Below are 27,696 nucleotides of genomic sequence, written 5' to 3' on the forward strand. Positions count from 1 at the left end.
TAAATGGAAGAGAATTAACTATGCATCAGCTGAAGGAATAGTAAATCATCTCTTGAATACTGTTAGTGAGAATGCCTTTCCAATAGTGGATACGAATTAACACAAGCATCTGCAAGCCATTCTAAAAAAGGTACAGTTAACAGAAATCAGGTCGCTTGAACATTAGGAATTGTATCAGCATTAGCAATATAAACTGCTACACAGCAACAGAAATCGCCTCTTACTTTGCATACAATAGATTTAGCCATTTGTCTATTTCCTTTTGTTTCAACTTAAGTTTCTCATGTATTGTTAAGCAGCCAAAGTTTAAATTATTTCATCAACTTTTGATATTTATTAGCGAGGCTGTAAAGTATGACAGCACAGGCCATTTCTTGTTAAAGGTCATCTCTTATCAGAATTCAGTATTATGATCCGTATGATACATAGAAGCAGCCCGTGTTTTCCTGGATTCTGACTACTTCTCGTCCCTCTCATATAATGGTCTGCATGGCTTTCAGAAATTTTAAATTATTGCTGATGCAATTCCTGTAGCTTGTGTAATGGTAAAATGTGATAAGACTCTTCTGCAATACGAACTTCACAGGAGAGGTTTCCACTGTCGTATTGTTGACTCGGATACAGGGCCGTGCACTATTCTTTGCATCCCCAGATTAAAAAAAAAAAAAAAAAAAAAAATTATATATATTACATATATATTTTATTCAAATCAGGAGATGAAAATTATAGAGTAGGTGGTCCTGTATCCTAGTCAACTGTAAATCTACACATGAAAAAAAATATATATATATATTTTATTTTTATTTTTTTATAAATTATATTTCTACATGTCAGTCACTATGTATATTAAAAGAAATCCTAAAATCTTGCAGTTTTCACTCTGCCCACCAAGCCTGGGTAGAGCTGACACCTTATCGTGCTTGAGGTCTACAATTGCCATTCAAGACTTAGGCCTCATGTCCACGGGCAAAAGAAGAATTAAAATCCGCAGCGGATTTTACCTCTTCTCCTGCCCGCGGATCCGCATCCCATAGGGTAGATAAATACCCGCGGATGGTCAATAAAAGTGATTTAAAAAAAAAAATGGAGCATGAAAAAATCTGGGCCATGCTCCATTTTCGTGCGGGTCTCCCGCGGGGACGGCTCCCGTAGGTTTCTATTGAAGCCTATGGAAGCCGTCCGGATCCGCGGGAGACAAAAATCAGATTTTACTCACCCGCTCCGTTTCTTCTCTTCGCCGCGGCGCCATCTTCTCTCAGTCGCGGCCGGATCATTTTGCTTCGGGCCGGCGCATGCGCGGGGCACGTCACCGACGTCATCCTGTGCATCCGCCGGGCCGAAGAAAGAAGATCCGGCCGCGACGCAGAGAAGATGACGCGGCAGCGAAGAAAGGATCCGGAGCGGGCGGGAGGTAAGTTTATTCTGATTTATTCTTATTTTCAGCGCTCATGTCCGCGGGGCAGGAGGGACCCGCTGCAGATTCTCCATGGAGAATCCGTAGCGGGCCTGATTTTCCCCGTGGACATGAGGCCTTAAGGCTGTATTTTATGCTCTGTACATATATGCACGCTTGACTCTGGATTTTCCCATTATAGAGGTGGCGAGCCGACCATTTCTTTTCTTTTTACATTATGAAGTGGCTAATTAGTCTGAGTTCCAGATGTGTTTTTTTACCTCGGTAATTTTATGCAGTGTTTTCATGCATCTCCTACTGAATTGCATGCGCATATGCACATCCCCATGGACTTTTTGGGGGACGTTTAGTGTACAAATGCGCAGTAGAATAGAGCATGCTGTGGAGGGAGGGAGGGATTTATGCGACTGAAATTTACAGGAAAAATATGTGCATGTGAACAAGCCCATTACAAGCAATGCGTTCTATTTTCAGCGTAATGCATGCACAAATCTGCCCGTGCGCAAGAGTACTAATAACATTCTAAGACTTCTTCTCTACAGCATTGGACTATAGACCCAATGGACAACAGAATGGGGGACAGTGACATCTATGGGAGATTGTTCTAGGCATGACCAGTGATATGTGCAGAGGACATTGCGCAGGGGGGCGGAGAGGTGAGCTGTGACCATCACCTACTGTGAATGGTGGAGCCCGTCTGATCTATATATAATTGTTACCTTTGATTGTAATCCTGTCTGTGGGGACAATGAGATGACTGCTGAAAAGTATTCTGGACCAGTAATGTCAAAGACCTTGTAGCAAGCTGAAATACACCAAACAGTAGGTAGGAGGGCTCTCCTCTCAGCAAAGCAAAGCAACAGAATAAACTGGATTCTGTTGGTTTACATTACTGAAACGTTCTCTACACAAAACAGGAAGTCTCCGTTTATTAGGTTTAGTGGTCAGTGTGAAAACTGCAAAATAATTGGATTTCTTTTTGATACACAAGGACATAGAAAACTTAAAAAATGCACCAAAAGCATAAAAGTTTAATAAAAAACCTGATTTAAACAGTAGGCGATTTTCTAACGACATCAGCAATAGAGGATATCCTCAACAAACTTTAGCGGTCGTCATTGACAGATGGTCTTCTTTATAGAGCATGGACTCATCACAATAGTATATACATACACACAATAACACAGATTAAAACTACATCCATTGTACCTTTAACACCTCCCTTAAGTGGGTCACTTCTTCCCTTAGGGTATCACGCTCACTTCGAACTGGATCAAAAAACTCTTTTTGTCTCTCTAGAGCCTGCACTTCCAGAATGAAGAAAGAAAGAAGAGGCAAGATGATATTGAAGGTGGCAGAAATACAGGGGGGGGGGGATGTAAAAAGTCATGCAGATTGGTATGCAAGGTTTAGTGATACGGTATTACATATTTGATATTAGGAACTAAGAGCATTTTAGGCATTTAGGCCGACTGCACATGGGTGGATTAGCATTGCGGAGCATTTGCAGGCGGCCTAAATTATGTGGACGTCGTTTGCTTGTTATATAAGGCAAACTACAATAAAGTAGATTTGCTTTAGTATATTTTGTGTGCAGGTCAAGGCATTGAATTATTTCCAGTTATCTAGTTCTGACTGTTCCAATTTACTAGTACAGGGTCTAAATCTCCAATGCATGCTTCATGACAGATATGAATACCCACCAGGTCTTATATACAGTAACGCTGTATTCTCGCAGGCCTAATATAGCTCCACTATTGGCAAAAACTAGATCAGAAAACTCTGCCACAAAAGGATGTCTTGGGGTGGGGAGAGTTAGCTTAACTCCTGTATGAACGCAGCCCCTTGATCTTTTGAAGCCATAGGCCATATACATTGCATGCTTGGTCTTTTTATACCCATTAACTTTTAAGTAATTTCCCTGTTCTTGTCGCAGCTGCTCAGAAACAGCTAACAGAAATCCTTAACAAGGATTCATACCCCTATTTTTTTATCCTTCCACTCTATGGTTTCCTTGAGGTCGCAGATCTCACGGTCATTGACTTCTTGTTTCTGTTGAAGTTGGCGAATTTCCTAATTATCAGCAAAGGGCAGCAGAAAAAAAAGACAAAAAAAAAAGATAGAAAATTCAAAAGAGATCAAGAAGGAAAAGCGGAGCAAGACAGAAAAGCAGCAAGAATCAACAGATTAAGAAGCTAAGACACTCATAATGTAGATCTAGGGCCATGATCCCATCTCCACAGAAGTTGTAATTCTACAACTACAACAGTTTCAAGAAAACAAAACTTGACCAGAAGAGTAATAAGACATGTGGTACGTTAACCAGATGAATCAGTCTCTCCTTCCTCACCGTCATCAGAGCCTCCCTTTGCTCCAAAGCCTCTTTCATCTCTGCCAGTTGAAAACGGAGGACACCCTGCTCGTGTTTCTGTCGCTCACACTCCTGCCAAAATAAAAAAAAAAAAAAGCATTAAGACACATAGCAACCAAAAATGAACCTGTATAGGACTTGTAATCCTTGCGCTAACAGGAACCCTCAGCAGAATTACAATATGCAAGTCATTTCACCATTTGTGATCAATACGATCCTGGTAAAAAAAAAGTGACAACTACTTTTCTAAAACCTAGGGCAGCTGAAAAGCTTCTTAGCCATACGTTATCTGATATACTGTACGTAGATCTCTGCCTGATGCGGTGCAGTTTGTTATCAAACCTACTGTCTTCATGCTACACCTCACACTCAATCACCACCGTAGCGTCTACAACAAGCTTCATGCCTCACATCAGCTCCATGCACACAAGTGGCGCAAAACAACGACGGCTTTACAAAGTGGCAACATCTGAACTTAACAGATTCCAAACTTACGTCCTGTGAAATCATGGTAAATTCTCGAATATAATCATAGCTAAGAGAAGCTCTGAGCAAGCAGAGAGAATGAGACAACGAAGGGACCTTCACGATTGTTTGCTCTGGGGATTTTGTGTATTCACAATAGTAGGCAAATTTGTATTATAACTATTATTTCTAAATTCCACTAAATCATTTTCCTGTGTGTGCATCCGTCCTATAGATAATCTCTCTCTCTATCAGTCCTGGGACAGACGTTCTACTAGTCCTTGATAATTATCTAGCGTTTTAATGACAAGGCTAGTAAATATTCTTTAGGGCTTATTCCCATGGAAGTGTCTGTTAGGAGTGAAACAAAAATAAAATAAGACCAAATACAAAAATTGGATGCAAAAAACACAGATGACATTTTCATGGAATGGGCTATTGTTGTCTGTGAAAACTGACAAGAATAGCGCAATTTTTTTCATGCTGACCATTGCAAGTGTGAATAGCCTTATTGGTCATTATGGGTCGGTGTGACTCCTGCTGAACACATGGACAGCAGACGGATGTGAATCGTGTCTGTGTGAATAAGCCCTTGGAGGGTTTATTAGAATTATGTTGCGTTTTAATATAGCGTACTCAGATTTAGTTTTTTTTTTTATTATCTTTGTATACTAGGAGAAGGTTTGGCTTGTCTTGTTTCAGACACGGATTCTGAAAAAACGAGTTCACTTGCAAAACAATGACTGATGGCATTAGGTAATTGCAAGAAGTATTTACTGTAGATGCCTATCTTTATATGGTTTGTATATAATAGTGTATGTTGCAATCGTTCATGGGTTGGGATATGCAGTTACATGCAACTATGTAGCAATGTATTCAACCTAGTTCCAAAGTACACGAAGTAATGAATGAACGCAGTCAAACTGTATACAGCAAAGGCGGACAGTCTATACATTTGTGATTACATCACTTCTACTGCAGCCAATTCTATCTAGCAGTTTGCTAGAGGTGTCGGTAGCTAGATCAGCCGATGACAGAAACATCTCTCATTATAAAGGCCGTCTACCCCAAAATAGACTTAGAAATTAGGTCCCGTGACTCACTTTCTGTTTGTCCTCATACTGACGCCTGGACTCGGCCAGTTCTTCTTCCAGCTCCAGCAGAATTTCTCGCACGGTGTCTACTTGATACTGTAAGGATGTTTTCTCGTTGTCCAACTGGGCATTTGTCACCATAGACCTTTTATACTTCTCCTCCACTTCTGCTAAAGAGTCCTAAAAGACAATAGAAATATAGCAAAAAAGCTGTGAAAATGTAAAATAAAATACTTGTTGGTATTAGTAAAAACCAATTAGTAGTCCACTAATATCAAGTGAGGGTTTAATAGCTGGCTTTGGCAGCACACCATATGTCTTTCATGCCCTGTCAAAGATTAGTATCACACGGACTAGTACCTTCATCTCCTTCAGCCCTTGCATGTATTTGCCTTCTACATCCTCAATCTGCTCCTTTAACTCACTGATCTCCTGACAGAAGGACAAAGAACGCATAGGAATAAAGCAAGAGACAAAAGTACGAAACAAAATAGAAAGCACACGTCTGGTATGATGTGGCGATCCTACTGGGGATTAAGTAGAACGTCACATATCTTCAACCAGTGGCAGAAAGATTAGCAGATTGGGGGTAAAACAGCTGTGCACAGATGGAAGACGACTCAGCCAGCACAGAAGACCTACATCGTCCAGGCACTCCCTAATCCTGAATGACATCAAGACCAAATGAGAACATTTCAAATACTCCTAACCTTTACATTTGCTGTGGTTACAAAGACTTCAGAAAGAAAGGGATAGGATTTCTGGCCAAGATGCGTTCCAAATACGGTTTTATGAAAAAGATGAAAACTGTCACAAATATACAATCAGTAAGAAACGGATGATACTACGACATATGGCTACAATCATGTAAGCAGCAATCGGTCCCATTATAAAAGGGAATATCCCCAATCCAAATTAAATTAAATTGAATTTTGCTATTAGGAGCCTCTACACACCCTTTCTTCGTTGCAAATGTAATGCACACCACTATATCATAAAAGCAGCACAAACAAATGAATGTACCGTATCTACTTGAGTATTAGCCGAGTCAATAATTTTTACCACAAAAAACTGGGAAAACGTATTGACTAGAGTATAAGCCGAGCTATACTTTAGTATATACTGGGTAAAAAAGAAAAAAAAACCCTCCATACTCCCCTCCCAGCATGCATCTGTGCGGTCCTCTCTGCTCTGTCATCTGTCAGCGCTTTGCAAGTAAGTGATGTGATTAGATCAAGCACCAGCCAATCACAGCCGGCGCTTGATCCAATCACTTACTTTACACAGTCGAGCAGAAACATGACAGGAGCTGCTTTAGAATTCTCCCGCTGTCATCTTCCTGCTCGGCTTTCAAATCCCCCACTGTCAGCGCTGTAGAAGTAAGCGCTGTGATTGGATCGAGCGCCAGACAATCACATCCAGCGCTCGGATCATTCACAGCCAATCACAGCCTGGCGGCGGGGAATGACAGTGCGGGGAGAATTCACGCAGCTTGCTGTACCGCCACTGGAACACAGGAATTCAAGCAGCTTGCCGCACCACCACCGGGGACACAGATGCCGGCTGGGAGGGGAGTATGGAGGTTTTTTTTTGTTTGTTTTTAAAACCCTTCCCAGTGCACTGAAATACTCTGCTTATACTCGAGTATATAGGGTAACTAGCTAATACTGCTGCACATTGGGCTCCACACTGTCTTCAACTCCTGAAAGCACAATTAGCAAAGGTATCGGAAACATGTTAGTGTTTTGATCTCCCCAACAGACGTAACCAAGACATAACACTGATTGCCATCAATGTCTGATCCATGCGAGTTCAACTGCTGGGACCCAACCAATATTAAGAACAAATGAGCAGCAGTGCTCAGTACAGCAGCTCTCGGAAAGGTCATTTTTTAAAAATTATTTATGCAGCTCCTTTATATTTTTGGTCTGCGTGGGTCTGACCGTTCAATCCCTGGCATTAGGCCTGTGTCACACATGAAAATTTTGCGCACTCCATACGTAGAAAATATACCCCATTGATGTCAATGGGTTAGTTAACAAGGCGCATATTTTGCGTGCGTAATTGTGTCATTTAAAAAAAATTCAGTGAGCTCCATTTTCCTCTGTATTTGCACAGGAAAAGAACACATCTTGAAGTCAAACTAATTGGCTATTTTAATGCCAGATCATCAGTGCTTTTTTTTTGCGCACGCAAATTATGCAGTTAAAAAAAAACAAAAAACACGGTTGCGCCCCCAAATACACACAAAAACGTGGCACAGATGCGCACATATATACGCATACGTTCGTGTTACACAGGCCTAACCCTGAGGCTATGGGCTCTGCTGCAGACATGAATTTAGTCTGAGTCAATGGGGCAAATCTGCGTGTGGCCACCCAGAACAGACAGTGCAAAGAATTGGAGTATGCATTACAGCGCTGACTTGCAGTACGACTCTAAGATAGATATTCCCGACAGATTCTTAAGGTGCTGTGTTTGCACTCTCACCTTTATTTCTCTCATCGATGCTTCTGTATCAATGGATATGGAGGTGTCCCCACTTCCCCTACGTGAGGACGTCCCACCCAATGAAGCAAGAGTTGCTGCAGACAAGCTCGAGACCGGTCGGCCACTCTGGAACAGAAGGTAAGCCGAATTGTTCATTTAATACTATAAAGTAGCTACAAAACAGGACACAACATTAATAAGCCAATGAAGCTTTAAAGAGGTACCAAAATCTTAAGTTACTTCAATAGGCGAGGGTCCAGACCCCACCAATCCAGAGAGTACAGGGACGAAGCATTGAGTAATGAATGCAGTGGTGGCCATGCATGTGCTTCACTGCTCCATTCATTTCAGTGGCAGTGCCAGAAATTGCTGAGTATAAGCGGTGTGCAGTCTTCTGCACCATCACGGAAATGAACAGAGCAGCGGCATGCAAGTTCCACACTCCATTCATGTAGGGACCATCAGGACCCATTTCTGATGATCAGTGCGGGTTCCAGCAGTCAGACCCCCACTGATCACAAAGTTATCCCATATCCTATGGATAGGGAATAAATTAAGACTTTCATACAACCCCTCTAAGAGGTATTCCCAAGATGGACTTATCACCTATCTTGTGGATAGAAGTTTGATCATTGAAGTCTCACCACCGAGACCCCTTCCAATGCCCCCCCCCCCCAAGGATGGGGGTCCTGTGCCCCCCTCTCTTGCCGATTGCATTCCCTGCCATTCAGCATTTGATTAATTTCAATGGGACTGCCAGAAATAGCCAAAAGCTTGTACTCTATGTTCCACAGTCCCACTGAATATGAACAGTGACATGGTGCATGCTGATATATTTATATATAGTTACTAGGCCGCACTTCAGCTGTCTTTTTTCTAAACTAAATAATGCCAATTTTGATAACCTCTCGGTATTGTAGTCCGCCCATTCCGTTAATTACTTTAGCTGCCCACCTTTGTACCCGCTCAAGCTCTGAAATATCCTTCTTGAGTGCTAGTCCCAAAAACTGGACACAATATTCCATGTGTGGTCTGACCAGTAAAGAGGAAGGACAATGTTCTTCACATGTGCCCCTAGACCTCTTTAGATGCACCCCATGATCCTATTTGCCTTGGCAGCAGCTGCCTGACACTGGTTGCTCCAGTTAAGCTTAAAGTTAATTAAAATCCTCAAGTCCTTTCCCATGTCAGTGTTTCTCAATGGTTTCCCATTTTTTGTATAATGGTGACATGGATTTCCTCTGCCCATGTGCATAGCTTTACATTCATCTGTGTTAATCCTCGTTTGCCACTTTTCTGCCCCCAATTTATCCAGATCCTCTTGCAATCTCCTTGCGTCCTCTCTCGTGTTCACTTCTTTATATAGTTTTGTGTCATCTGCAAATATTTTACTGTGCAAGCCTATCAGGTCATTAATAAATATATCGGGGGTCGCCCAGCACTGCTCGGCTGTTTTGCACCCCAGACGCTGTCCTGCATTGTCTGCCCACAAATTCCTACTTTCTTCATACCATTTGTTATCTGATATCCTAGCAATATGCATACGAATCCGCCTCCATACACAATGTAATTGCATATGCACTGCAGACCAAATGCATCCAGAGATCATATTCTCGCAATCCGGGGTAAATAAGAGCATTGCGCAATTTTTCTTCTACTCACGAAATTTGCAATTCCTGCCCATGAGTGAAGCCATGAAAGTCAAAGCATTTGATGGACCGCGTATTACCATATCTCATACGTGCGGACGGCGATCTCTGAGTCCGCAATTCAAATCCGCTTGTGCGAGACCAGCTTAGAACAGCCACATTTATAGTAGAGGGCAGAAATGGACCTACATGTGGTCTTAAGAGAAAGAAAAACAACTTACCTTCTCTGCAAAGTCTTTGTCCGGCCTTTCTTCAACCTGTATCATTAGAAGAAGAAAAAAAGAAAAATGCAGAAATTGAAATTTGGACAAAAAGCTTTTGATACTGGATGTATTAATTAAGCAGAAGCAAAGCATTCACGGTCCTGTTATGGTTGATCAAAGCAATAATATACATGAATTAATAAAACGGAACCGGTTCTGAAATTACTTTCACCAACAAGAACGTTTAGGTTTAGCCACTTGGTTCTCTACACAAATGCGGTGTTACAAAACGTACATAAGTGAGTGGCACACAACGCATTTCACGCTCACACGCACTCACTCGGTTCACTGAAGGAACAGACATATCTTCAAGATAACTCTGTGAATGGACACTGGCACTGGCGGACCCACGGCGAAATAAAGGCGGGCCTGTCGGTTCCGCAGACTGATTAAAGTAGAAATTAGTGCTTTGAAATCATATTGTAAAGAATGATAATCAGATGTAAATATGCAAACAAAGAATAAAAACACCATCTTGACCATCCAGACTTATGGCTCAACTCAAGTGTCAAATAGGTTTTTAGTATTTTGTCTTTAAGAGGTTGGCCCACCAATAACATTCGCCACATCCTGCGGATAAGCGATAAATGTTGGTAGGCCAACCCGTATAATGATAAAAAATATATAAGACACAATGCAAAAAAAAAAAAAAAACCACAACAATTTCCTTGTAGCAAGAACATAATGTAACATGCTAAGCCTTCCACACTCGTCACGGCTAGTTTTATCTCCTTCATATACACAAGGTTTGCTCCTACCCTGTTTCCCTGAAAATAAGACATACCCTGAAAATAAGACATAGCATGATTTTCCAGAATTTTTGAGGATGTAAAATGATTTTTCAGGCTTTTTGAGGATCCTTGAAATATAAGTCCTACTCCAAAATTAAGCCCTGCTAACAGTTAATTTAAAAAGTCAATTTAAACAGTGTCCAGGCAGCTATACATGTAAAAAAGTTAAACCTTTTTGAACAAAAATTAATATAAGACACTGTCTTATTTTCGGGGAAACACGGTAACTACACATTGGAAGGTGTTCTATAAATGCAGCACTACAAACGTATGGCAAAAATATAGCCTCTTATTTATGTAGCCTAACCATTAGAGAATATATCTATATCTTGCCACAAAGCAATCAGTTCCAGGAAGCGTCTCGAGGACGGCTTCCATCTCATTCCTGACTTTTCCTGAACTGAAAGTCAACAGAAGAACTCAACATAAATGTGATCATCATCTTACATAAAAGTCTTGGCAAAAAGGCATTAAGAAGGAAGGAAGGAAAGTAGTCCTCACCACTGGGCTGGCACGGGCTGAGCTGGCACGAGAGGAGGCACGAGATCCAGAGCCCAGGTAACAACTGTACTCCGAGGGCTTCCATAGACAGAAGTGAAAGCAAAGGTGCAGGAAAATCACAGATTAAAAGCAGAGAAGAATGACAAGATGTAGTGAATGTGAACATAGAGGTCTATGACAGACTAAGCACCTGTGGAAAGGAGCAAGATGATGCCCTCTTATGCAGCAGAACAATACAAGGCCGCCCCATTTACCTGACCACCAAGTCTTAGCCTGTTCTCCATTCACAGGTCGGTGCCACTAGTTCTGCCGTGACAAGTAAAGCGCCCTGGAAAAACCAATCAAGTGGGCAAAAGCTTCTGAGGAATACAGCTTAGATTAACATTCCTCTTATTGCAATGCTCGCTGACGTGATGTGTATTAGGGCAGCAATGGCCGGTTAAGCTATGTGTTTACCAGCCTAATGCAAGACCTATAGAGAGGCTCATTAGGTTCTAGGATGTAAAGTGCCATAAGGGTGCTGTAGATCAGAAAAGGGTTTATGTATTAAAATGACCTGTAGCGTTAATACAGGCGGACATTTTTCAGAACTTCCTTTTCATTAAAGACTATGAGTTTAGTCTTTCTTTTAGCGGCAGGATTATGCTAATCCACTAATGGTACATGTACACTAATGCTCCGTGCAAACAAGTGCCTACAGTTCATTCACATTCCTTTAATCTAGCAACAATAGTTGCAGGATTATGAAATATTATATTATTGAAGGGACATATAAATGTGACTCACTTGTAAAGAGCCTTCAGAAAGAAACACCAAAGTTAAATGTTAACACAAGAACGGCTGCTAGAACTACTCAAAGTTACTTCTGCTCAGTCTTCTACTTCTGATGCTACACATTATATTAACGTTCTGGGCCAATTGGTTTCTAAATCACAGTTTTGGCTCAACTCTTTTTGGGGTGACCCACTCAAATGTTTGGTTAGACATTGACACTTTGGGAGCTAGTATTGGTAGTGGCTGACTAAGAGGATTTGTAGCTCCTTCCCTCCTTTTTTCACTATACCTAGAAACTCCTTCAAAATCCCACATACTCAGAAATCAACAAAAAGACACACTGTATATACTCGAGTAGAAGCTTAGCTTTTAAGCACATTTTTTTGTGCTGAAAAAGCCCCCCTCGGCTTATACCCGATTCAGGCAAGGCTTAAACAACACACAAAAAAGCACCTCCATACTCGCCTCTCAGCTGGCATCTGTGTCTCCAGCAGCGGTGTGGCAGGCTGCTTGAATTCTCTCCGCTGTCATCCCCCGACATTCTCTTTGCTCGGCTCTGTCATCCCCCGCTGTCAGCGCTGTGTAAGAGCTGTGATTGAATCGATCGTCAGCCAATCACAGCCAGTACCCAATCATTTACAGCCAATCAAGCTGCTTCAGAATTCTCCACGCTGTCATCTCCCTGCTCGGCTTTCAAATCCCCTGCCATTAGTGCTGTGTAAGTAAGCACTGCGATTGGATCTAGCGCCAGCTGTGATTGGCTGCTGCTCAATCCAATCACAGTGCTTACTTACACAGCACTGACAGAGCCAAGCAGAGAGGATGACAGCGGGGAGAATTCAAGCTGCTTGTCGCACGAACACAGATGCCGGCTGGGAGGAGAGTATGGAGGTTTTTTTTTTTTTACCTAGTATATACTCGAGTATAGCTCGGCTTATACTCGAGTCAATAAGTTTTCCAAGTTTTTAGGGGTGAAACTTATCGTCTCGGCTTATACTCGGGTCGGCTAATACTCGAGTATATACGGTACATCAAAAGTGAGCCATGTCATATACTGATTATTGTATAGGAGAAATCCAAGAAAGGAAAATAATCTCACAGGTCGTGAACTCGAAGACCGCCGGCTACCACTGGTGACACCCTCATCATACAGAGAGCCCTAGCAGCAGGGAGAAGACAGAAAGCAGACAGTCAGCTACAGCAGAATGATAAAACAGATACAGAAGGAAACAAAAGGTTATACAGGATAATAGAAGATAAAATTAAGAATAAAGGAGGACTGACGGAGAAGTGACCCACCCGCTGTGATCTGGAAGGTAGAGAGTTGCAGTTCAATAGTGATGGCTGGAAACAGAGAGGAGGAGAGTGAGAGCCACAAAGTAGCAAATACCATACTTTTGTCAATCGGCAGGATGATTCGCAATGTAAGGTTTATATGCCCGTGGCGTTGTGAAAAATACGACCTCCATTACATGATAATGTATAACTGAAGAGGTGCCATACAGATTTTACCAGTGAGGCATAGCCAGTATAACTACCTAATATATTCCCTAACTTGGGCTGCAAAAAAACTAAGAAATGCATATCAGCTCCAGAAAGGACAGACTAGCCTGAAGGGAATACAGAAAGTCAAGCCAAGTTAGGCGTATAACTGTCCCTACACACCCAGACACCGCTTGGTTCTACTGAACACACAGTGCTATAAGATCCCAATCACACTGTATGATTTGATATAATTTCAGGGGCTCTGGGCCTGACAGATGGAATACATACAGTTAAATACAGGCAGAATAAGCCCATCTGATTGAAGCCTTCAGTGAAAGGAATCTGCACTTGTATAAATCCAGTTTAGAGCTTCATTCAGATGGGTGTATTGTGCAGGGTTTAATTGTCCATATGCAACACCTGGAACCCCAGAGGATCCACTGGTATCTATGGCCCTCTGTTCAGTTCAATGCAACGGCAAGAGGCTGTTACAGATAGAATACAGAAAGTTAAAGGGGTTGTCCACTTACTGATGGCCCATCAGCAAGATATGCCATCAATAATCGATCAGCAGGGGAATTCTGCCTAGGACTCCTCCTCCCTATCAGCGGTGTGCTGAGCCCATATCAGCAGGAAGCAGAAAGCTCCATTTCCATTACAGTGGCCAGTCTTGCTAATGCAGACCTAGCTCACATTGAAGTGCTAGGCCTGCAATACCAAGCCTGGCCACTGCAATGGGAACAGAGCTGTCTGCTCCCTGCATAAATCAGCTCAGTGCACAAATACACAAGTGCAGCGAGCAGCCGATTGGTGTGAGTTCTTGGCAATGGAATCCCGTTGATCTACTATTGATGACCTATCCTGCAGTTACGCTATCAACAGTTTACAACTAGTACAGTGATCCGCTGAAGGGAGTCAGTGATGGCCTGCCGTGATCACATGTTGCTGATGTTGGTAGATAACCATTTAGGGATTAGAACTTTTTTTATTTTTTTAACGTAGGGGTTAATACATTTTTGTTTGTTCAATTCCTTGAGTCTACAATTCACAATGGATGTGAAACAAAATACAGCAAGATGTGATGAGCAGAGGTGAAATTATGAAAATAGTCTCACTAACCCAATACACTACAATTGGGTCCAGAAGAATAAGAGCAAGAAACAGAATACAGAGGGAACAGAATCTGGCTCCAAGGTCAGACTACACAGGGTTTGATTGTAGTCTATAACCATGGAGACAGAAAAAAAGGGTTGCAAAAGTGTCCAAGTTGTTGCTCAATCCATGTACTATAAACATGCCACAAGAATAAAATGACGCCTTGTAGCGGATTACACCACTGCACACAACTCTACCCAGATAGTAACTAGTGAAACAGTGAGGAGAAGGGAGCGAAGAGGCACAGACCCGGCTTCCATTGTGTGCAGACTGCTGCTGAGACTTGGCTGTGAGCGGAGCGCTGGCCAGGCTGAGGTCAGAGTAATAAGCGCTCTATACAGGGAGACAGGAAAAGGGTGAAGGATGGAAGGAGCTTACAGACAATAGCACAGAGACAGCGTTGGGGCACACCGACATGCACCGGATCACAAAACAGTTCATGTATGCAAGTGCCTATAGTGTAAGGAAATGACAAGAATGTGAAACCATTGTCCAGTATAGGTCACTAACGAATGTCATTAGCGCCTTTATTGCATCAGTAAATCTATGCAGCCCCTCAACATTCAATGCATGTAGAATCTCTGGCGCACAGCTCTTTGGGAGCTTTCATGTGCTTGAAAGACTTTATTCAAAAACTTCTTGCATTCATGGTTCATTCAGCATCTTGGACTCCATTCACACTGGCATTATGGCTTCTTTTACAAGGGAAGCCATGATGCTACGGCAGATCCATTTTTTGGACTGAAAGAGACACAGACTTGAATCTATTGACTTTAATAGGGCCTGCTGAGGTCCTTGCGTTTCTGACAGCAAGACAAGTATTAGACCCCATTTACACTGACAGATGATAACTCAAACAACAGTGAGTGACAGTTTTGAGTGATCATTTTTGCATACATTATAGTGGCTAAGTAGCTACTATACAGTTCTGCAGTTGGTGGGGGACACAGCTATGGCCGCTAATAGAACAATACAGCTGTTTTGCATAACAGCCGTATTGTTCTGCATGCTTACAGCCAGTGCCCTGCTGTGAACTCACAGCAGGAAACAGGCACAGAGAATCTTATCAGCGCAGCCGGCTGTGCTGATAATAGCTGATCGCTTAATTCAAAAAAACTTGAAGTGAGCGATCAACGCCTTGTGCATGAAATCTGCACGATGTCTGTATTTAGACGCAACGAGAATCGCCCAAAAGACAACTGAGCGATTCTCATATCTAAATGGGTCATTACAGACTGCTATTTCTACTAAATACCAAAATTGCTGTCAGAAACCCAACTAAAGCCGTCAATACAAACATACAAATAGGAATGAACAAATTTGAGCAATACTCGTGCAGTGTAAATGCGCAAAAAGTGCTCACTTTTCGCTCATGGTTTTTAATACGACTAAAAGTCAGCAATAAAAAAAACAAAACAAAACAAAAAAAAAAACTATCACCGGATCGCAGGCTGGTCATTCTATGTAAATACTCTCTGCTCGGCGCTTTACGTAGAAGGTAAGGCGCTAAGCAAGAAGCCCGAGATCCAGCGGTGAAGTCTGTCAATGTAAATGCCCTGCACGAGCGCTGACGAACTTAGCGGTGACATCAGCGCTCATGCAGTCGTTTACCCAACTATCGGCCCATGTAAAAGGGCCATTCCAGAATGGTGCGGATAATCGAAGAGTTTAAGGACCATTTTCTTTTGACGCTACTGTGACTGGCCCCATTTACTTGAACTTGTGGCAGCAATCTGTCATGTCACGCATTCAAGGATGAGGGGTTTCATTTGTAACAAGCACCCCCACACACTTCCATCATGACGTAAGGGTCTACCTTCTGCCAAACAGATGGATTGCATGCAGTAGAGTACCCCTACATTCACTAGACCTCGCACCACTAAACTTAAAGTTTACAGTCAACGGGCAGCTATTGAACATGTGCAAAAACCAAATGAAATGTTTTGTGATGTTTGCAATTCCACCGCTTCACGTTATCTGCATTGCCTGGACAAGAACGGTCATCAGTTTGAAAACAGGCATAGACGAAAACTATTAAGACAAAAACTATTAATTTCTGTATAAATGAATGAACTGACAGACTATTATGTATACATTTTGGGAATAAATTTATCAATAAATGCAAAAATAGGAAAAAAATGGTGTTACAGCAGAAAAACGTGCCAGAGGATATATGAGGCTAAAGTAAGAGACACCCTCTCTCTACAGACATTGCAGTATTTGGAATTTTAGCAATTAGCCATATGTGTCCGTGTCTCTTCAGTAACAGCTGGACTAGAAGGATTGGCAGTCCATCTAGTTCTGCCATTCCTCCACCTGCAGAATGGGATGGAATAATTATAAAGTATGTATACAGTCCTCATCAATAGGACAGCCTGGGAAATAAACTACGGCAAACAGTTCTATAACTAGCTGGCCTTCACGGTAATAGTATTGTTACATAGAGTAAGCAAGATCAATGGAGATTACAGCAGCGAACACCAAGGGTCAGCTATTAATACAATGTCCCCCACCCCCTGGACTGCACAAACATATTAATAAGCTGTTGGTTATGGGCTGTGCAAGCACAAGCAGCTCCACACACAGCTTCAGATCAAGTACCAACCATCGCCTCATCCCTGGGGGGTCCCCGGGGGGACAGAGCGGCATCTCCGCTGCCTGTTGAGCTCTGGAGGTGAAGCAAAGAGACCACAACTCACATTAGCCAACATATGGAGGAGGAGTTGTGGCCACAAGACAAAAGTGGCTGTGGCCAATATTTACTACTGCTCATGTAATGACCCGTAATTGGCATTTTTTAAAGGGTTACAAAAGCCTCAAAAACAAAAAACTGCCGATTTTGGATTTCACCATACTCAATGTAGCTGAGCAAATGCCCAGCTTGTCTGGCTGCCACATGCAAACCTTCAGCTCTCCACTGACCCTGCTGGATTTCCTATACTGAGTTGCTCCAAGCAATTCATCCTCGTAACCATTGGTCTGTTAGGAAGAGAGAAAGTAGGGCTGAGTGATAGAATCGTTGGCCGGCCACACACACAATACAACTACACAGCAAGACGAGGGGGCATACCAACTTATCAGGGGACCGTGCAGAGTTCTAGAAGAGGACTAAACCCATATAACAGCAATAAGCACACACTATAGGGGAGGTAGGAGGATTTTGCCAACCTCCTGTACGAGCCAAGGCCAAGAGCAAGCATAGTCATACATTACAGGGACATGCTGCAGCTCTGAAGTATTAAGGAATTGTGTGCCTTTACATCTCCCGCAAAAGAACAATATTAAAGAATCACCGCTTTTAGATCTGGGCCATTTCTGACAATAACCTGCAGGAAATGCAGGAAATTTGTACTTTTTTTTTTAATGTGGGAGAGTCTGCCTGTCTCCACTTACATGTTTAGCTCAAAGACTGCCACAAAAAAACGCATGCATGATTCTAGCCCAAGGCAACCAATAGCCGAACGTCAGGTCTGCACAAACAGGAATTTGAAGCTCCCCATAAACCCAGTGGTAATGAGACACTCCCATGGCTTCAGGAAATCGTATGAAAATACTTAGAAAATGCTATTAATCAGTCATAGCAGGGTGACATGTATATTAATCTGTTATGGCGATTGCACCGTGGTCAGTTTTAATCACTAAAGTCACATAACTTCACATATCTCGTGACTCTCTGTACAATGCAGATGACACATGATAAACGAGCGCTCCGCTTGGATTAGCACAGGGTGTGCCGGTACTGTTGGGGCCATCGTCAAACATAATTGTAGTCTAGTTTAGTCTTAATCAGTAATTAAAGTAATACTGCACAGTCATATAGAATACACTGTATGTAGGGCACGTTAGATAAAGGGATCACTACAACACACTAAAGCCGGACTCACATCGGGCTTCACTGAGTGCCCAGGTCTTTACATCCAAGGGTTCCATCTGAATCGCCAAAAACAGCATTTAGACTGAACCCTGGAAGGATTTATAGGCTTTTAAAGTCAAACTGCGCCCACTTTGGGTTCTGGTTGACCAGGTGTCCATTATTTTTCAGCATTTTTGCTGCACAGAGCAGCGTACTATACCGTAGGCTGGACGCACACAGACACGTGCAAATGCAATGCAGCTGAGGTTTAGGCACTCTGTATGTTGTAGCAAGCAAGGTCAGGTAGAGCAAAGGTTACTGACCCTCAGACTGCTCCTGCTGGTCACAGACATGTCATCTTCATCAGAAGCCTTCAAAAAAGGTAAAAGGAGAAATATGAAACAAACAAGAGATGACAAGGAAAGTACAGAAATAGCTAAAGAAAACGGTATTTTCTGTTCCCTTTTATCTCCGTAGTAAACCAGGGTCATTACTAATTGATTGTTCACCTGCGTCAGCATATGGAATATACCAGCGGCATTCAAGAAGCGTGGTGCTTTATTCATACATGAATTGACAACAGTCAGAATGACAAGTTTTTAATATACCTGACAGATGTAGGATGTGGGCGCTGTTTGTCAGAAATGCTACCTTTTCTCCTTAGGGAGACCACCTAGACTGAGTGAGGAGACTCAAATGGCCATGCACGCTCCTCTAGGTAATATGCAAATAAGGGAGATGGAATAAAACCTCTACAGTGCCACCTTTTGAAAGGCAGCATTCCTTCAAGCCAAAGTCAGACTTTTTATACAAGCCTTGTAATAATGACCGGGAATTAAAAGCAAAGCCAGACTCCATGTACATACAGCTGTTTCAGGGTGTTTGCCCTTCATCAGTGTACAGTAGGAGTCTGGCTTTGCTAGTGAGAGGCCTGAGCTTTTAATTCCCAGTCATTGTTACAAGGCTTGTATAAAAAGTCTGACTGGCTTGAAGGAAAGCTGCCTTCCAAAAGGTGGCACTGTGGAGGTTTAATTCCATCTCACTTATTTGCATATTACCCAGAGGAGCGTGCATGGCCACTTCAGTCTCCTCACTCACCGTCTAGGTGCTCTCCCTAAGGAGAAAAGATAGCGTTTCTAACCCCAGTCCCAGGCCTCTCACTAGCAAAGCCAGACTCCTACTGTACACTGATTGATGAAGGCCAAAAACCCTGAAACAGCTGTCTGTACATGGAGTCTGGCTTTGGCTTGAAGGAATGCTGCCTTCCAAAAAGTGGCACTGTAGAGGTTTTATTCCATCTCCCTTATTGGCGCTGTTGGTGACACGGCATAGGTCATATCAGTAGTCCAGCTTGGTGCAGATGCAACCTTGCATATCTGCTGTTTGAGGTGGTCTAGTGATACCATCGGCCCCCACTTTGAACATCTGTAAGATGCATACAGCATTTTCATACAGCATTTTTTCTACTACTATAACAATGATGCAAGAAGTATGATAAAGTGGGTGTCCACAGAGTTAAGGACAGTAGTTTCCATCTCTGCCCTCATCTCATTACCAATTCTGGGACCCTATTCCCCAGCAACAGTCCACTTAAAAGTAAAAATTAGCACTCAGAGCAAAAAATGAGCAGCAGCAATGCAGATCCCCTCCCAGAGAGTTAAGCCTGCTATCCACATTACACGTATATGGGTTGATCATCTAATGTGTATGTGGGCCTCTAAGCCCCCAGCCTGATGAGTTTGGTGGAAGATAAGGATTGGACAGCTGGATTACAATTTGCCCCATCCTTTTGGTCTCTGTGAGATTAACTGCAATCCCAATAGTCTGGCAGTGGCCTGTCCCACCTCTCTCCATTCAACCACATAAACACTCAGCAAGGCCGAGCATTCATGTGGAAAGTCCAGTTCTGGTACTTGAGAACCTGCACTTTCACCTTCAGAACACTTCTGCTCAGTCATCCGTTATCGGCTCCTTACAGCAGCTGAAGAGGACCCCATATAGTGCTATATAAGTGCTACATGGAGCAAAACGGCCAACTGAGCAGAAGTGTTCCGAAGGTGAAAGTGCAGGTTCTCCTTAACCCCTTAACGACCAGCCCATAGTTTTTTTACGTCCTGCTCAAGTGGGCTTTATTCTCTGAGGACGTAAAAACATGCGTCCTGCAGAGAATAAAGCCCCATGGGCTCTGGACGTGACAGCTCCATGCTGTTGGTGCCCGCAGGTAGCAGACAGCATGGAGCTGTCATCCTGGGCTGCGGGGACTCTCCCCCCCCACCCCCGGCATTGCGATCGGCGCTATCCAATGGAATTACGAATTACGTCACGTGCATGCGCAGAAGAATGGGAGCCCCGGGGAGTTTAAAATCTCCTGGTTCCTGAAGGTAGGGGATGTCCCCGGGGACCGCGGCAAGCTGTCCCCGGACCCGCGTTTGCGATCGCAAAAAGTTTTTAAAAAGTAAACAAAGTTAATTTCACCTCCCCTCATGGATCCGATCCATGAGGGGAGGTGAAAATACTCACCCCCGGTCCTCAGCGGTGTCCCGGTCTTCCGGGACCCGAGTCCCCTTCTGCGCATGCGCACCCGATGATTGACATCGGGCGCGTGCACAGAGAGGCTCAGGACCCGGGAAATTTAAAATCCCTCTGCTCCAGGCTGCCATGTGTAGCCAAGAGCAGAGGGATGTCTTCTGCAAAGATGATCACTGTTATCCAATGAATAGCAGTGATCATTTAAAGTAAAAAAAAAAAAAAAGTTTAAAAAGTAATTTAAAAAAAAGTGTAAAAAAAAAAAAAGTTTAAAAAGTAAAAAAAAAGTTTAAAACGCTTACATTTCATCTCCCCTCACGGATCATATCCGTGAGGGAGGATGAAATTACGTACCTAAGGCCCCCAGATGTATCCGCAGACCTTACCACAGCTTCTGCGCACGCGGCCGTTGCCAAAGCGATAACTTAAAATCTCCCTGCTCCTGGCTACAAAACTTAGCCAAGAGCCTGGAGATGTCACGGGGGGCCGCGGTAAGCGGTTCCTGATCACGTGTTCGCCGTTATCCAATGGATAATGGCGATCACGTAAAAGTTAAAAAAAAAAATATATTTTCATCTCCCCTCGCCGATGCGATCAGTGAGAAGAGATAAAACTTTTTACCGGAGGCCTCTGTATTTGCACCCCAACGCGATCCTCATCCGTGAACTTACCCGGATTCTGCGCATGCGACCGCCGGCAAAACACCGGACACATGCGCAGGAGTCGGGGAGCACAGGAAACTTAAAATCTCCTTGCTCCCAGCGACCAATGGTCGCCGAGAGCCTGGAGCAGTGACGGGTGGCCTCATTGAGCGGTCCCCGGTCACGTAATAAAAAAGTAGCGATCTAACATAGGTTGCTCTCACATGACCGGATAGGAATTACAGATTCCACATGTGCTGATCCGCGGTAATACGCAGATCAATCGCATTGGATTACACAATTCCGCTCACATTAGTGGGTTGGAATTGCGTAATCCACTCGCAGAAAAGAGAACGCAGCAGGTTCTATTTTACCGCGGATATCCACAACATAGAGCCCATTGTGCTCCATGGTCACGGATATACCCGCAGCCCATACGCAACTACGTTGTATACGGGCTGCGGGTACCCGCGTCATCGCTAAGCGACGGTGCGGGAAATACAAACAAAAAAGGTGTACTGCGAATGACCGCCTGTGTGAATAGGCAGTTATGCGCAGTACATTACATGGGGTACGTACGCAGGGTCACTGCCGGCTCACAGCTGGGATCCGCTGCGGGCCTCCGCAAGCGGATTCCACCTACGTCCGTGTGAGCCCGGCGTTATTCAGACCGCTACCTGTGATACGTATTTTACAAGAAGCCCCAGGAAAGCTTGCCTTCCTGCAGTTCCAGGAGCAGCTTGTTGAGCGTCTTCTGTGTGAGACCGCCGCACCTCAGCAAGCTTACGGAGACTCACAGAACGCCACTTTTTACACCCCATCCCTGCCGCTGAGGTCACAAAATACCCCCCAAAAAGCATGAGAGGAGGGGGGATACCCGGTTTTCTTGCCCCATGTGCCTAACCCAACCAGCCTCCGTAATTACCCGTCTTCGGACATAAAACGCAGTTTATATTATTACCTTTATCTAATATTTAGAGAATGCCAAAAAATGGGGATGACGGGGGTGGGGGTTATTTTTAGTCAATTTTTTTCCCGTATAAGTGGGCAATGGGGCCTTGAATTTATTCAGTTGTACCCTGAAATCCAGCGGGCATTCTCTCCATTATGGGCCTAGCCATGTGTCCTGTAAGTAGTTTAGGGCCACAATGGGTATGTTTCTGAACACGGGACAAACGGGGGGATCCATTTTGGGGTGAAAGTCTTCATTCCTATGTACACTGTACAAAAAAACTGTTTTTAAATTGACAAAATTGACAAAAAAATGAAAATCGTAATTTTTCCCTTCTTGTTTGCTTAGATTCATTCAAATACTGTGGGGTCAAAATACGCAATACACCCCTAGATGACTTCGTTATGGGGTCTAGTTTTCAAAATGGGGTCATTTGTGGGGGTTCTCTATCGTTTTGGCCGCTCAATGGCTCTATAAGTGGGCAATGGGGCCAGGAATTTATTCCGTTGTACCCTGAAATCCAACGGGTGCTCCTTCCATTATAGGCCTAGCCATGTTTCCTTTAAGTAGATTAGGGCCACAATGGGTATGTTTCTGAACACGGGACAAACAGGGGTATCCATTTTGGTGTGAACGTCTTCATTCCTATGTACACTGTACAAAAAAAACTGTTTTTAAATTGACACAATTGCCAAAAAAATGAAAATCATAATTTTTTCCTTCTGCTTGGCTTAGATTCATTCAAAAACTGTGAAGTCAAAAAAGTCATTCTACCCCTAGATAAATTCGATAAGGGGTCTACTTTTCAAAATGGGGTCACTTGTGGGGGTTCTCCATCGTTTTGGTCACTCAAGGGCTCTACAAGTGGGCAATGGGGACTAAATCTCCTTCAAGCAAAATTTCTGTTCCGAAAGCCACCGATTGCTCCTTTCATTTTGGGCCCCATTGTGCATCCAAACGTAAGATTAGGGCCACAATGGGTATGTTCCTGAGCACAGGACAAACAGGGGTATCCATTTTGGGGTGCAACGCCTCATTTTCATGTGTACTATAGAAAAAAGTCCTGTCTTTAAAATGACATATTTGCAAAAATATGAAATTTTAGTTTTTCTCCTCTACATTGCATTGGCTCCTAAAAAAAAACCTGTGGGGTTAAAATACTCATGACACCCCTCAGTGAATACGTTAAGGGGTGTCGTTTTTAAAATTGGGTCATTTGTGGGGGTATCTATCATTTTGACTCCTTTGAGCCTTTCCAATCTTGGCTTGGTGTAGGAAAACAGTGTTCCTCAAAATGATGAAATGTTAAATTTGTACGTCTCCTAAATGGTTAAAAAAAAAACGAAAGATTTTTCCAATGTGCGCCCAAAATAAAGTAAACGGATGGAAATATATATCTTAGCAAAAATTTCTATATTATGTTTGCACATATTTGAGATATTGCAGTTGGAAATGTGAAAAAGACGATTTTTTCAAAATTTTCCCAATTTTGGCGCTTTGAATAAATAAACACAAATTCTATCGGTCTTTTTTTTTCCGCCTAAATAAAGTACAACGTGGCGAAAAAACAATGTCAGAATCGCTTGGATATGCAAAACCTTTCTGGTGTTTTTCCATGTTAAAGTGACACGTGTCAGATTTGCAAAATTTGGCCTGGTCATTAAGGCGCAAACAGGCTTGGTCACTAAGGGGTTAAACGGGCTGAGCTGCAGTACCAGTCAATGCAGTATGCACATGGAATATGGTTATAGATCAGGTATTTCATTAGAGAGACTATTGGGTTAACCCTTTCCAATCCACTGTCTGACATCTGAAGACATTATAATTTAAGGCTGCACAGCTCCGATGTTGGAAGACATGCATTGGGTTCTCTTACTGTATATTGCCAGCCTCTCTGCTGTCGGAGCCTATACAACGTGTCACGTCATGCAGTACTGGCTTTAGCCAGCATATAGCGCCGTTGTATAACTGCAGAAAAAGCGTAAGCTAACTAGGAAAACCAAAAAACAAATTGGATCGTAAAGTGTTAAAGCAAGTGCTGCTGCTCCTATTTATGCTCATGTGTGGGGACTCCAGAGGTGGGACCGCCAATAATCGCATGCAGGTGACCCATTAATGTATAATCCTGGGGCGAAAAAAAAAAAAACATTTAATAAAGAAATGCAATACCCATTTATAAAATGTATTCCAGAAGCGACATTTAGTCTACACATTGTACAGTTTTAAGAAAAAGTTAACTTATACGTTTTAAAACATTTTCTACTATTAGACCGGTGACTCACAGGCACATTAAGGCCGTATTTATGCGTCCGTAATACGGACCAGTGTCCCGACCTAGCCGCGATTCTCCTGATCCATGGTCAGGCCGGGACACTTGTCTGTATCACATACGCATAAATGCGGCAGAATACGCTCGTGCCTCACCAGCCTCAGAGTTATTAATCAAGTCATTGCAGGAGAACAGGCTGAACTGACTTACAACCATGTTACTGTTAGGAGTAAAAAGAAAATCGGTAATCCCTTTTAAGATGCCGATAGGATGAGTCAGTAAGGTGACGCGTGTGACAGAAATGTAGTTATTCTTTTGATGGATGACTGGGCAGCAGCACTTATTATCCACTATTACACATTCTTCTAGATCTGCTGAGGACACGATTATTCCTGTAATTTTCAGATTAACACCTGATCCGGAAGTAGTCCTTAAGTGAAGCATGAGTTGCGCTGGGTGATAAACTGACCTGGAGATTTCTCCGTGGTCGGTGGGAGTACCGCTCACTGTCTTCCTGGAAACGCAGCGGGGGGAACAAGAGAAAAACATGAAGCAGCAAAGATCAAGGAGCAGAAGCGGGACATTGACGATACAAGAGGGCACAAGAAAAGGATACAAGAACACAGGAGGTAAACAAGGAAAAGCACAAGGAAAAGTGGCTAAAGGGAATCACAGGCACTTCTAAAGCCTCTCACGGTTTAGGGCTCATTCTCATCTGCCTGAGGCTTGTTTTAACAGAATGCAGCACTATAGTTCCTATCACACACAGATGGAAACATAACCAAACGTCTTAGATTTGTTGCTGCTCTCCAAGTCAACCAGAAACAACAACAAAAAAAAAAACTAACGAGCTTTTAACAGACATTTGGAGTCGTGAAAAACACGGTATAAGGACCATGAAATTCTCACTTTATGGGCAGCATGCCCTTCCATTTACACACTATAGGGAAAACCACATTCACTGGAAGGAGGAATGGCAAGAACTGGACAGAATAAGGCGGTATTCTCAAATTGTAAAGTATCTTGAATTTTAGCCGTGATGATGCACACTACCTTCAACGCCTTTACGACCCGAGTGTTATGATTACATGCATGTAATGGTTAATGGCTCCATTTTTTTCCCCTTTGGCTGCCAAAGTTATTTTTGCTGTTATTTTTTCTTTACGCGACAGATAGGGCTTTTTTTTTTTTTTAACTCCATTTTGCACAGAATTTCTTTTCCTTTTTTTGTTTCATAAGGCCGGCTTCACGCGGGCGAGTGCGATATCGAGCCGTGAAACTCGGCCCAATATCGTGCTCAACATGGTTTTTTTTACTGCAGATGCGAAGCGTTTTTGTATCAAAACCACCTTGCATCACTTCGGGGAAGTAGTGATCCTCCGTCACAGATGTCGGCAGCAGTGGAGGATCATGAAGTGTTTCCCATTGCTTTCAATGGAAAACCTCGCGTCGCACTCACCTAGCATGCGGTGTGATGCTGCCGCTGGCCCCATTGAAGACAATGGGCGATGCGAGGGCATGCCCAAGAAAAGGACATCGCTTATGTGCATGACCTCATTCAAAAGAATGGGGTACATATTGATGCGTCTCGCAACAGCACTGTCTATTCCTCCATTTCCTACATAGTGCTCGTTGGTTACTTCTGCAAAGCATGTAACAAGTAGAAAAAACACAATACCCGTCACAAAAATGTAAACATGAGTGGAAAGCATCAGTTGTCAGTCGCTATGTATTTACTCTGCACTACAGATTGTGGGACACAGACCAACGCAGATGACCCTGCTCCCAACGTCGGCTTTAAAAAAAAATGCAAGGAAAGATAGAACCGCACTGTGAAAAACTAGGATTGTGATTATGGTATAATTTATGCCAGTTTCTGGCGAGAGTTAAACATAAATCTGTCGGTCTAGGGTGGCCATGCCCCTCGGATTAAGCCACGCTCATCTTTTGGAACAGAGGTGGGGCTGGCACAAAAAGGAAAGTAACTTTTTGCAACTTTTTAAGCCAAAAACTGGAATAAGACCTTTTGTAAATATGAGCCAATAACATGAACATAAGGGAGGGCTACACTGAGAAACTCCTACCATCCACTGCTCAATGTCACCCCACTTGGTGTCCAAACCATAATATTTCTGAAGAAAGAAGAGAAAAAGAGAAGACAGATCAGTATGAGAGCTACTCAGCAGACAGTTAAGTTCTTTAGTTAATATACAGTTGGAGACGTTTGGCAGACATCTGACAGATCTGGTTTTTGCCCTTCGGACAGGTTCATATGTCTTCTGTGTACAGATATACACCCATGGATTTGCATCAGTCTTTCAATGTAAAACAAAAATGTAAGATGCTGGTAGATCTATTTGACAGTACAGAACAGTGTAGCAGTGAAACTGTATATCCACCTTTACATGCTTGGCTTGTAGGGAACTTGTATCGTTATCATTCACATACACTTGTGATGTAGCCCACCATTGTGTTGTGCACAAATAACTAAATTGGCATATAAATCCCACTAAATGGCAGATTATAAAAGGGGCAGTATGAGCGGCCGCCCAAATAGTCCTCCATCTTAACCCTGCTGGACAGTCACATGTACTCCAGCAGCTGCCCCATTACAGCAGGCCGTAGCTCCTTCTATAGCCCGCCTCCTACAATCTCAGTACAGCGTATACAGAAGACAGGGAGGACACGTCAGGACTTGGGCTACACACGGAGCGGGGGTTGTCGTTGTGCAACTGACCGAGTTTTCAGGGGGGCATCGGAGGGGAGCACTATATGTGAGTGACACAAATTATGCCCTATGACTGTGGGGATATTATTAGTTTTCCAGTGCATGAAGCGGGCACTATTACCCTGTAACTGGGGACACAAAGTGGAATTATTATATGGGAAGGAACAAAGTAAAATATTATTAGGGAGGCATTATTTCTTGTGGTGACCGTTTTAGAGCATTATTGTTTTATGGGGCACAAAAGAGGCCACTAGTACTGTGGTGAGGCATTGACA

General features: G+C 43.1%; 1 protein-coding gene across 21 annotated transcripts in view; it reads right to left on the minus strand.

Moving 5' to 3' along the window:
- Positions 1–27,696, minus strand: part of LRRFIP1 (LRR binding FLII interacting protein 1) — a 121,696-nt gene that overhangs the window by 21,249 nt on the left and 72,751 nt on the right. For 5 of the 21 annotated variants that reach the window (XM_066575390.1, XM_066575388.1, XM_066575368.1 and 2 more), the window contains 17 exons: positions 26,778–26,825; positions 25,163–25,207; positions 18,629–18,676; positions 17,375–17,431; positions 17,058–17,120; positions 14,702–14,785; positions 13,112–13,156; positions 12,912–12,971; positions 11,039–11,116; positions 10,027–10,131; positions 9,705–9,740; positions 7,835–7,960; positions 5,705–5,776; positions 5,354–5,524; positions 3,765–3,857; positions 3,395–3,487; positions 2,624–2,716 (listed from right to left, as the gene is read on the minus strand). In XM_066575390.1, the coding sequence (XP_066431487.1) occupies positions 2,624–2,716; positions 3,395–3,487; positions 3,765–3,857; positions 5,354–5,524; positions 5,705–5,776; positions 7,835–7,960; positions 9,705–9,740; positions 10,027–10,131; positions 11,039–11,116; positions 12,912–12,971; positions 13,112–13,156; positions 14,702–14,785; positions 17,058–17,120; positions 17,375–17,431; positions 18,629–18,676; positions 25,163–25,207; positions 26,778–26,825 (1,317 nt within the window). The remainder of the gene's footprint in view (positions 1–2,623; positions 2,717–3,394; positions 3,488–3,764; positions 3,858–5,353; positions 5,525–5,704; positions 5,777–7,834; positions 7,961–9,704; positions 9,741–10,026; positions 10,132–11,038; positions 11,117–12,911; positions 12,972–13,111; positions 13,157–14,701; positions 14,786–17,057; positions 17,121–17,374; positions 17,432–18,628; positions 18,677–25,162; positions 25,208–26,777; positions 26,826–27,696) is intronic. The other 16 variants (XM_066575375.1, XM_066575376.1, XM_066575385.1 and 13 more) reach the window with 14 other exon arrangements.

This window comes from Eleutherodactylus coqui, chromosome 8, assembly GCF_035609145.1.
Source record: "Eleutherodactylus coqui strain aEleCoq1 chromosome 8, aEleCoq1.hap1, whole genome shotgun sequence".
Lineage (NCBI taxonomy): Eukaryota > Metazoa > Chordata > Amphibia > Anura > Eleutherodactylidae > Eleutherodactylus > Eleutherodactylus coqui.